This window comes from Grammomys surdaster, unplaced genomic scaffold (genome assembly GCF_004785775.1).
Source record: "Grammomys surdaster isolate TR1022 unplaced genomic scaffold, NIH_TR_1.0 111553, whole genome shotgun sequence".
Classification (NCBI taxonomy): domain Eukaryota; kingdom Metazoa; phylum Chordata; class Mammalia; order Rodentia; family Muridae; genus Grammomys; species Grammomys surdaster.
The window spans coordinates 3,095-15,606 of NW_021611464.1; the positions used below are offsets into that span (position 1 = coordinate 3,095).

Genomic DNA, 12,512 nt, shown 5'->3' on the forward strand with positions numbered 1-12,512 from the left:
TGTATACATGGTGACATACAAGGATTTCCAATGTCAATCAGCACTACATTTTTCAGACATGTTCTCTCATTGGGCATTAATATTTGAGTTGTTTAGACTCATTGGCCAGTGATCTCTTGCTGATGTTCCCTCCATTTCACAGAAGTGGGATTAAAGGTTGGAGTCACACTTAGCTCACTTGCTATCCATGGAAATCTAAGCTAAGTCATCATTCAAAAAATTTTTGGCATGAAGCTTAACCACACAAATATCTCTATAGGCCCACTATACATACATCTTTTAAATGTAGCATTTACCAAGAAATTAACAAAATACAGAGCATCACACAGGGCAGAAATTACTGAGTTTAGAAAATAGTGTCATATAGAGAAGTAAAGTGTCCTGAAGAGTGTGCCACCATGGCGTCTTAAAGGTAACTCAGTTAGGTTTCACATTTAGGGAATTGTGTGCAATCATGTTACAGCCAGGGAGGAATTCAGAAAGGGTCAGTCAACCAACAGTACACATGAACTTAATGCTCACCAACCTTCTCACACAATTCATGCACTTTACACATAAAAGCAAGCACAGACACAGCTGTGGTCATGGATCACAAATCACTCTCTTGTCCTGGGATTTCAGAAGAAATTACATACATAGGGTTGGTACTAAGATAAGTGTGAAACTACAGCATCAAGATCTCCAAATATAAGATAATATTAAGTAATATGTGGCTTCACCCTGAACTCTTTCCCCTTGGAAAAAGAAAGTTTCTTAGTGACTTCCTTCTAAAGAGTTTTGTAAGAAAGGAAAATTCAAGTACCATAAGATAAAACTACTTGAGTAAGGGGTATCATATCAAGTTCCCCAATTCCCAGTGAGAAATAGATATTTCTTTTCTATTCCTTCCCAAATTTTAAGAGGACAATGAAAATTTCAGATAAATCCAAATGGGATAGACTGAGCATAATGCCTGAAGAATATTTTTCTAATATAAACCGGAGGGATAGAGCACTGACAGTGCTGTGTACCCATCAGAAGTTGCACAAGATGGCTGTCTCACCAATATCAAGTCTTGTCTCCACCACTGCCACTCATAGTTCAAAGATTATGCATAATGAAATAAGGGATACAAAACTTGAGGTATCCAGGGCCAACAAGGCAGACAGATATTTTCTGGTTGCTGAAAGGACAGATTGTTTCCAGGTCTTCAAACCCTCCTCTGATGGTATGAATTACCAATGGAGAAAAGCACTAGTGTCTGGTTCTCTATAGTTATCAAGTCCTGAAGGCACAGGGACCCCATGTTCATCCCTGCCCTCTGCTCAACATCTAGTCATCACATAGGAGTCTCTGGTACATTCATTAATTTATCAACATGATCCTCAGTCCTGGTTGCATAGACCACTATGACCTGTTATACATAGCAGAGCTTTCAATCCTACACCAATATAGAAATATATGTAGGAACCTAAGTTTTTATGTGCTACAAGATGAAGAGCAACTAAAAGAGACATAAAAAGTACATACAGATAAACACAGGAAATCACATATACTAAAAGTTTTATAGAACTCTCTCATGAGTGATATTTTCTAGATGAGTGATAAGAATAAGACTCACTATTCTGAAGCCACAGAAAAATAATTTCAGTAATTTATAAACAAGATTTGGAATAATAAGAAGACCAATTACATCCTAAACTGTCTCCTGGAATTTACAAAGCTATGAAAATTCATGAAATTTAAGGTACCTAGTTCTGTCTACACTGTATGAATGTGGACGCACAATAATCATCCTCATGTTTGCTTCCAAATCCGAATCAAGTGGATCAATTAATTTTCTGCTTATGTGGACTTGACAATCCAGACAGAACTAGAAACAATATTCATGAGACTACATTTCCATTTACTCTAAAAGCATAAAGTAAGCCTGAGTCACCTGAGGAAAAAGCTGAATCCCTGCTGAGTGCTAACTTTTATCCCCTCAGGAACCTCCCCCAATGCAAAGCAGCCCTAAGCTCAGGCTGAAAGCCCAGACCTAGCTGAGAAGCCCCATCCTCTTCTCATTAGAGCCTCCATCAGAGCATGGCTGTCCTGGTGCTGCTCCTCTGCCTGGTCACCTTTCCAAGCTGTAAGTGTTTCAGAGTTTCAGGAGAAGGACTCAATAATGACATCTGTGGAATGTATGATTGATGGTGATGTTGCTTTCCATAGGTGTCCTGTCCCAGGTGCAGCTGAAAGAGTCAGGTCCTGACCTGGTGCAGCCCTCACAGACCTTGTCCCTCACCTGCACTGTCTCTGGATTCTCATTAACTAGCTATCATGTACACTGGGTTCGCCAGCCCCCAGGAAAGGGTCTGGAGTGGATAGGATTAATAAGGAATACTGGGAGCACAGAATATAATTCAGCTCTCAACTCCAGACTGACCATCACCAGGGACACCTCCAAGAGCCAAGTTTTCTTAAAAATGAACAATATGCAAACTGAAGACACAGCCACCTACTACTGTGCCAGATACACAGTGAAGGAAGTCTAGTAGGAACCTGAACAAAATCCTCCCTACAGGGATCCTCAGGACCAGCAGGGGGCAGTGACAACCAACAAAAACTTCCCAGGCTCACTTCAGAATCTAAGAAATTCTGGTCTATGCTATATGAGCATGCTTTTTAATGTTAAAGATGTGGACTCTTCTTCCAGACATGGAAATTTGCTACAGCCTTCTATACAGTCTCAGATTCTATTAGAGTTATTGTTTATTCACACACCAGTATAATACTTAAGTGGTTCTATAATCTAATAGTGTAAAATAAGAACAAAACAGAGTTGATGTTTATCAAGATAACTCAGTGAAGCACTGTGTAGGTGAGGACAGACGGGGAGATTTGATAATGGATTTTTTTTCTCACATTGCAGCAGTTTTGTAACATTTCAACTGTTTATTGTACTTAATTGATCTTTGAGATTAATTGGACTCACCTTCCCTAACATGAAGTTTTTAAACACATGTCCACAGACTAATGAGGCCACAGGTATCATTCTGAGGGCTAACTCATAAGATTAGCTCTCCATATATTAAGAACACACTATGCTCTTATTAAATGTAACCAACATCCATACACATTATTATTGAAATAACATGAACATTAGTAATCTTGTGTCAGGAGGTAGTCAAAGGAAGAGTCCTTCTGTAACATAGGTATATTAAGTAGATTCAAATGTTAATATTTCAAAATCTCATTCCTCATTTTGATTAGTAAATATTTTACTTGAATCTATACTATTCATTATTATAGGAAAGACACTGTGTCTCAAGGAGATCCATCTCCAGGATTGCCTAAGTTTGTGTTTTCTTTATAGTTTCTATTCCCATTTTCAGTTCTTGGCAGTTTCACTCATTTCTTTCACCTATTCAAATGTATTTACCTGCATTGCTTTATGTGATATTTTCATTTCCTCTCTCAAAAGACTTTCTCATATTTATGAAAAGGGGTTTAAGGTTACCTTTTTGTTCTCTGGCTGTGTTAGAATAACCAGGGCTTGCTATAGCAGGATTGATCGGCTCTAGTTGTGCTATATTTTCCTGGCTCTTGTTAACTGTGTTCTTACACTGTTATTTATACATCTGGTTTTCTGTGGTGATGGATGGAAGATCTTGATGACACCACTACACCCCAGGAAGTCAGGGAGAGCCATGGGATAGACAATGGAGTTCAGGGAGGCAGCACACAGCTTACCTATGCTGGCTGTGTCCCAGAATAGATCTGAATGTCAAGGAATTTGTGGAAGAGGATTTCAAGCTGGTTGTTCCTGTGAACACCCCCTTAAGGCCTCCACAGGGATACAGGAATCCTTCCAGCTCCTCAAGATGGCATGGAATATACAGAGTCAGGCAGTGGAGATGAGGGGACCACGAATGCAAATTATTCTGCTACTGTGACCCAGGCAGATCAAACTGGATAAAAATTGATGAAGCAGGATTCCAATATGGTTGTTCTTTGGGGCCCACCACAGAGTTCCATGGGGAAGCAGGGCATCCTTGATGTCCTACAAGTCTCTAAAATATAACTTTCATATAAATATAATTTATAATTAACATAAAATTTATATAATTGTTGTCTCATAGGGTTACTACTGGATAAGCTCACAACTGCTGGTTCTTTAAGAACTCAGGCTAGATGACTCAGATCAGCTGCTGGGGCTGAAAAGACTCTAAGCTGACTGATTCAATATGGCTTTTCTCAGCTTCTCACTGAATTGATCTGCTGGGCCTCATGATAACTGTTCTCATTTTCTGGCTCATTCTTATTCTCTGGCTTAAATGGCCTATGCTGAATTTCACTGGACTACATGAACTCATGAACCAAATTAACCCCACTGCATTATACTCAGTGTTCTCTCTCTCTCTCTCTCTCTCTCTCTCTCTCTCTCTCTCTCTCTCTCTCTCTCTTTCTCCTTGCACTGTACTTGAATGAGTATTCTTTCTATCTCTTCTTTCAGAGTTCAGCATACCCTATCTCTGACATATTCTATTAAGTTTTTCTGTGAGTAACTGCCTGCTAAGGAGAAGTAATTTTCAAAAATGGCTGCTTTCTTCTAGAAGCTAACATTACCTAACATCGTTTTGGACTAAAGGTGTGTACCAAGGTCACGTCTATATCCCAGCCAGATCACACAGACGTAAGTCTTTTGGCGTGAATTGCTAAAAGAGCAGCCAAGATGCTGGATTAAATTTTCTCTACAGTCTTAGTTTGCTATCCACTGCTAGTCACTAAGTAATAATTATATAGGTTTTGTGCACATTATTAAATAACAATTACTTCCATATTTTCATATAATAAAACAGTGCAAATAATATTTATTTATCCTACTGCTATGTACGGCTGTCAATTTATGTGTGGATGACATGACAATCAGTTACATTACAAGACTATTTACTATGTGTGGTTTTGAATCTTTATTTTCAAATCACCTGGTGAAGGAGATGCCACCAATCCTATTCAGAAGGAAATACTGACATAGAGAAATCCAAAACTAACTAACTAAATAAGTAAATAAATAATTAAATAAAAAGAAAGATACAGAAAAAATTTGGTTAAAAAGATTAACCAATTCCATCATAAATCCTCAAATGTAATTGACAATGACTTATAATTGCTTTTAAGTTACAGTATCCTGTTCTACTTGCACAGTATGAAAAAGAATTCACTTATTGTAAACAAACTTCTCCCCTTTTTTGCTTCCAATGCCTGCAAAATATGACTAAAGCTTTCTTTTGTTTATTTGAAATTGGATATTCAACAGTTCCAGGGAAAACTTCCTGAGATTTCAACTTCCATTTCCTCAAACAAGCAGCAGAAAAATGAGAGGAAACTGGAATTCTTGCCCTGTGTTTCCTTTTATCTTCTCAGAATCCTCCCCCAATGCAAAGCAGCCCTCAGGCTCAGGATGAAAGCCCTGGCCTAGCTGAGAAGCCTCATCTATTTCTCACTATAGCCTCCATCAGAGCATGGCTGTCCTGGTGCTGCTCCTCTGCCTGCTCACATTTCCAAGCTGTAAGTGTTTCAGAGTTTCAGGAGAAGGACTCAAGAATGACATCTGTGGAATGTATGACTGATGGTGATGTGCCTTTTTCACAGGTGTCCTGTCCCAGATGCAGATGAAGGAGTCAGGACCTGACCTGGTGCAGCCCTCACAGAAATTGTCCCTCACCTGCACAGTCTCTGGGTTCTCATTAACTGACTGTAGTGTACAGTGGGTTCGCCAGCCCCCAGGAAAGGCTTTGGAGTGGATGGGTGCTATATGGAGTGATGGAAGTACAGATTATAGTTCAGCTCTCAAAACCAGATTAAGCATCACCAGGGACACCCCAAAGAGCCAGGTTTTCTTAAAAATGAACAATATGCAAACTGAAGACACAGCCACCTACGACTATGGCAAAAACACAGTGAAGGAAGTCTAGTATTAACTTGCACAAAAACCTCCCTAAAGGGATCCTCAGGACCAGCAGAGGGCAGTGAAAACCAAGAACTTCCCAGGCTCACTTCAGAATCTAAGAAATTCTGGCCTATGCTCTATGAGCATGCTTTTTATTTTATTTTATTTTATTTTATTTTATTTTATTTTATTTTATTTCATTTTCTATTATAAAAGAGTAAATCAAGTCCAATAAAGATCTTTGCGATTTTTCGAGTTCTCTTCAGACAGTGAAACGAGGGATTTCTTCAGATTAGTTATGTCAATCTCTAGCTGTTTGATGTTCTTGTCAATGGCCCTTCAAAGGTCTGAGTAGTATAAGTTCGGAGGCCAGCATCTGGATTAGAACTTCTAACAGCTGACATCATGGGTGATTCATTTTTACCTGGAAAGGGAAAAGAAGGGAATTCTTGGGGAGATTTCTCTTCCCTGGATGTAAATTGTTATTCATTGTATTTATAGTTGGGCCTGGCTTTGTGGGGGTATCTATTTATTTCATTAATCTTTTTGGTAGCCAATTAGCTGTGTCTTCTGTGGTATCAAACAGGCTTATCAATCCTCAGCTCTATAAGGGAAATGGGTCTGGGCCATTCCCTTTAAGGGTAAGAGGGTCCTTCCCCATATCTGTGGCATAGTTTTTATTGGTCTCGGTGATGCCAGAGGCAGTCAGAAGAAGATTTACCATGATCTTTCAGTTTTAGAGACTTAAAAGTGGACAAGGCATGATGGAGAGTATTTCAGAGGGACTCCTTCTGGGGGGGTACTGTTCCCCCTCTTTTGTTTTTAAAGCCAGTTTTTCAGGGTTCTTGTAAAATCAGGACAGAAGCACCAACAGTAGCTCCTTCCACACTAAGAGAGTCATGCAGACATTATTTAAAGAAATATAAATCTATATTAATAATCTCTTTTATCAAAGGACTATTATAGCACAGCTGACAACTAAACAGACTATATAATATATCGATTAATAATAGCTTCTTCTACTTTTTGTGAGATCACTTATCTTTTGTTAATTAATTGTTGGGAGAAATTAGGATTTACATCTCTCTTGAGAATATTAAACAGAGACTTAAATTCTTTTGTGGAGAGCTTAAAATAAGATCTTAGCCAGTTAGCATCTCCTAGAAACTTTTGAAAATAATTTGAATTAAGTAAAGTGTCTTTTTTCAGCCCCTTTATCTGTTTTTTTTTTTATTGGATATTTTACGTATTTACCTTTCAATGTCATCTCCTCTCCCATTCTCGCCCCAAATCCCTTATCCCATACCCGCTCCTCCTATTTTTATGAGGGTGTTGAGCATGCTTTTTAATGTTAAAGATGTGAACTCTTTTTCCAGCCATGGAAATTTGCTACAGCCTTCTCTGCAATCTCAGATTCTATTACATTTATTGTTTGTTCACACACTAGTAGAATATTTAAGTGATTCTATAACCTAATAGTGTAAAATAAAAACAAGCTAGAGTTGATATTTATCAAGATAACTCAGTGAGGCACTATGTAGGTGAGGACAGCCAGGGAGACATGATGATGGATTTTTTTCTATCACAGCTGCATTTTGTAACATTTCTGCAGTTTATTGTACTTAATTCATCTTTGAGATCACTTGTACTCATCTTCCCTAACCTGAAGTTTTTAAACGCATGTCCACGATTTAATGAGAACACAGTTATCTTTCTGAGGGCTAATGCATAAGATAAGCTCTCTGTATGTAAAGAACATAATATGCTATTATTAAATGTGGAAAAGAGCCATTCATATTATTATTGAAATAATGTAAACATTGCTGATATTCTGCTACCACACAGTGAAAGGAAGATTTCTTCTGTAACATAGGTATACTAAGTGGATTAAAATGTTAATATTTGAAGATGTCATTCCTCATTTTCATTAATAAATATTTTACTTGGATCAACACTATTTACTATTATGGGTAAGGGCATTGATTCTCAAGGAGGTCGGTCTTATTTCTCTTCTCAACAACTTATTTCCATCACTTGTCTGAGATATGGGTTCACAGGATAACACAGGGATCAGAAAACACAGAATGGAGACATGGTGTCCTCATTGATGGACATCTTTCTGCCCTTCATTTCTAATTAGTGTCATTAATCTTGGCCAATGTATTTAGGCAGAATAAGTTAAATAAGCAAACCTCTCTTTTCTCCACAAAATGGAAATTAAATTCAAAATTCTATGTTGCCTATAACCAATGGTGTCATAGTCATTTACTAAAAAAGAAAAGAAGAAAAATAAATGTTAAAAAATGGAGAGAAAGGGAGGAGTCTTTGTTCTTGTAATGGGACCATGGTCCTCAAATATTTGAAAACACTTTGGGGTAAGTGCAACATATTTCACCTATAAGACCATGTGACCCAAGTATCTATGTTCTGTAAAGTAGTCAATGAAACTGACAATTTAATTTAAAATCAGAAATGATGATTCCATTTCCTGATGCCACTTGTCTACTGTCTCGCCGTGATAAATTCTCTGTGGAAGCCTATACTCTGAACTCTTCTAAGAACACCCTCAGTAGATTATGCTTTTAGCAATCAAATACCTATGTCCTTCCCTTATGTGTTGTCAGCCTGGATTGTCCATGTGAATAGTGGAAAAATCCTAATACAAGGTAATATTTTTGAAAAAACTAAGGAGGTAAACTGGATGTCTTGCAGGATCTAAGTCAATTTGACATAAGCTAGAGTCATCAGAGGGAGGAATGCCTTCATAAGACCAGGCTGTAGACAAGCCAGTGATTTAGTTTTTAAATAGTAATTGAGATGATAAGTCTTACTCCATTATGTGTATGGCAACTGCTGTGCAGGTTGTTCTAGATTCAATAAGAAAAGATGAAGAAGCAATGCAGATGAAAAGCTTCCTATTCCCATGTGCTTATACAAGTTTCCAACAAAAAGCATGCTACAAATTAGATCTGGATTAAAATGTAGATTAAATGTATATCATCATACTTCAGAGATGCAAGTTAGAAGTTTATCTTCCTACTTAAAAAAGCAGAAATCGCTAACAGATGTGCTCTCCATTTTTGTTTGTAGTCACATTGACAACAAAAATAGCCATCACAGTGGGTATATAATAATATTCAATATATATATATATATCGATAAGTTTCCAAGTGAGTAAATAATCATTAAACACTATATATACTGTCAGATAATAAAACATACATTGCTTCCCAAAACCAGTGTAAACACTCCATCATCTGATTATTTTAGCTATTTTAGGGAATATGAACAAATAATACCCATGTCTTCTCAATGAGTTCACCCATTGATCATGTGATGTTGACTATTTTACTTAAAACAAAGGTTGACTCAACATTTTCTGATGGAAGCAGAATTTCAGGTCTCACTGTTTCCACAAACATGGATTGTTTTCCTCCAGGTTCTCTCTTTTAGCCTGCCAGTTTCTTCAAGAGTGGAAAATCTCTATTTTACAGCAACATTTTATTTCCTACTGTCTTAAAACTCAACTCATATTTTGTGTTTTAATTAAATTAAGTTTCCAAAGATATAACAAAGGTAAATATCATACTTTGTCCCACTGTCCATCTACCATGGACCATCCAAGTGTCTCACAGGCTATGGAGAATTAGGGAACAGCTTTACAATTACTCAGTACCCCTCACCAATAGGGAATCCAAAAAATTTTTACTTATTGACTATCTAAGATTGTTTATTTCTTATGCTTCTAATATTTCATCAGGATTAGCCAAATTCCAACTACAAACTATCAGGCGCTTTCCACTCGTCCAACAAAGTAAGGAGAATAGTATAATAGCCTTGCATACTTAACTCCCAGAGAATCTCCCATAGATATAATCCAAAGCATCAACTGCCACCGACTCAGTATTGCATGGGTCTTCCCACAGATCTCATTACAATCACTTTTTACTATTATACTTTCTGCATGGCAGGGATCTTCCAGTTACCCTATCTGGACAAAAGGTCCAAATAGTGACTTTGAACTACATCCTCTCCTCTGTCCACGTGGGAATTTGCAAATTCAGCCATCAGGACATATATTTCCAGGCACTACTTCTTCTCCTTCATATCTATTTCAAATGCTAGCTACCTGACAGATAAGTCCCACCTGCCCTCATGTGGCTAGGAGCCTCATGGAGTGACCTCACTAATCCTTTTGTTTCCTTGGCAACTCCACCTAACCCTGAGCAATGTAGAGTTCCTCACATACACTGTGCCTCTTCTACCAAACCATTTCTCTCTCTAGGTCTCTCTCTCTCTCTTTCTGTCTCTCTCTGTCTCTCTCTCTCTCTCTCTCAGCAAGTATGTGCTTCTGGCATGCATGTTATGTTATTAGCACACTGCAGTGCAACTTGAAAACAAGTGTGGTAAGAAAGACCCCAGCAGTATTCATTTTAAAGTTAGTTATGTTACCTGCCCATTTATATCACATATCGCAGGGTCTCCTGTAAATGTCCTCACTTCTTACCAGGCCAAGTTACCTGATATAGCCAATGAGGAACAAATCTGTGAGGTAAATTCTTAAGCAGCCACTATACTGAAGTTGTTTATCAGGTGTAGTGGTTCTCTGGTAGAATTTGGGCACCACTTATGTTTACTATCATATTATCCACAGTGGTATCTTAATTTATTTTTTTTCCAATTTGTATCTCTATGATCTACTTTTCTTGTCTCCTCCAGTTGATGGGAACCTTCATGAACAAGCTACACATCTGTCTGATATATGCAGAGGAATTAGGTACAGGCCATGTATGCTCTTCAATTGTTGGCCCTCTAGGATCTCCTAAGCATCCAGGAAAGTTGACTACATAGGTTCTTATGGTTCTGTCTTTATTTTGTTTGATTGTTTGTCTGTTTTTGGAGTCCATGTCCTCTATGAGTCTCTCAATCCTTCCTCAACCTCTTATATAACTCTCACCGAGCTCAGTTTAATACTTGTCTGTTAGTCTCTGCATCAGTTTTAGTCAGCTGCACTGTGGAGCCTATTGTAGGAGAGTTAAGCTAGGCTCCTGTCAGCCAGCATAACAGAGTGTCAGTATTAGTGTCAAGGATTGGTACTTGCCTATAGGATGGTTGTGGGTTTCAGCCAGTTAAAAGTTAGCCATTCCCTCATTTTCTGCTCTGTTTTTGTCCTTTGAATCCTGGCTGCATCTGAATATCACACTTAATGATTCATTACACACATATAGTGTTTAGGAATCCATGATGACTCCACATATTTATTCAAATTTCTGTTTTCCATATGACATTCATTTGTGTGTTTGTTTATTACAGTGTTTCTCTATCCACAGATGTGTGTGTTTGTATATGTGTGTGTTTGTGTACATGTTGACATAAAATGCCTTCCTCTATTAGTCACCATGATATTTTAAACATATTCTCTCACTGAGCTTTAAAATATCAGTTAGTTCAACTCTTTGGCCAGTGAACCCCAGTGATCATATTCCCAGTGATCATGCTACCCTCATTTTCCGGGGATTGGATTTCAAGTTCAATGGTACACTCGGCTCTTTTTCTCTCCATGGAGAACAAAGCTCAAAGGTTGGATCTCACTCAAAATTATCAGCATAACAAAAACTTTAACCACACAGCATCATCTCCACAGTCACATTATAGATACAATTTTAAAAGCATCATGTACCCAGAAATTAACAAAACTCAGATCATCGCACATGAAAAACCTGATTCACTTTGGTAAGAGTATCAGATCCAGAAGCAAAGAATCCTGAAGACTTGGGAACCCTGGAATCAGGGAAGAAACTCGGTAGGTACCTGGTTAGAGCACTGTGTTGGAATCAAGTTATAGCCAGCAAGGAAATCAGGAAGAGTCGGTGACCTAACAGTACACATGACTTTCACTGTTACCGACCTTCTCACACAATACGTGCACCTCACACATCAGATCTATCACTGCCCCAGATGTAGTCAGAGATGACAGATTACCCTGCTGTTCTGTGTAGTGTGAAGGAATTGTACAGATAGGGCTGGTACTAAAATCTGTGTGAGGCTGCAGCACAATGACTGTGAGGAAAATGTAACTAGTGACACCACTGAGCTTCAGTTAGCTGCAGACAACTCCTAACAAACTCATTGGAGAGCATGTCTTTTCTTTCCTTGTTTTCGATTTATTTCTTAGGTTTCTGCTCATGTACTTATGGTAAAAGGGGTCAAAGAAATTTTTCAACACTGAAATCCCATTTCTTTTCTCCAAGATCCTATCTATGAGTCTTATTTACACCCTACTCCCCAGCAATTGAGATATGTAATTCCTGTGACAAACATCTGTATCAGGATTCATTATCTGAAGCTGGAATAGACTCAAATTATATCTTAAGATTCTCAACAAGACTCAACAAGACTCAATAAGAATATGTGAGCCCTTCTAAGTGACAGTTTTGCATCCTCTATAGTGTGACAATGAAAGAGTAGACAGTAACTGTAAGCCAGTGGATGATGTGTGTTCAATTAAAGCATGATAGCACCTGGAATCTAAATGAAATATGTCTGCTCAGATTGTGTCACCTGTGATGTTGGGATGATAGGGTCCCTGGGATCCTGT

General features: G+C 38.1%; 2 gene segments (V, D, J or C); both read left to right on the forward strand.

Moving 5' to 3' along the window:
* The first annotated feature begins 2,035 nt into the window (after positions 1-2,035).
* LOC114635545 lies at positions 2,036-2,516 on the forward strand. The segment is given in 2 exon segments: positions 2,036-2,110; positions 2,194-2,516. Coding segments are annotated over 2 exon segments (369 nt in total).
* Positions 2,517-5,483: 2,967 nt separating this feature from the next.
* Positions 5,484-5,939, forward strand: LOC114635546. The segment is given in 2 exon segments: positions 5,484-5,532; positions 5,617-5,939. Coding segments are annotated over 2 exon segments (369 nt in total).
* The last annotated feature ends 6,573 nt before the right edge of the window (positions 5,940-12,512 follow it).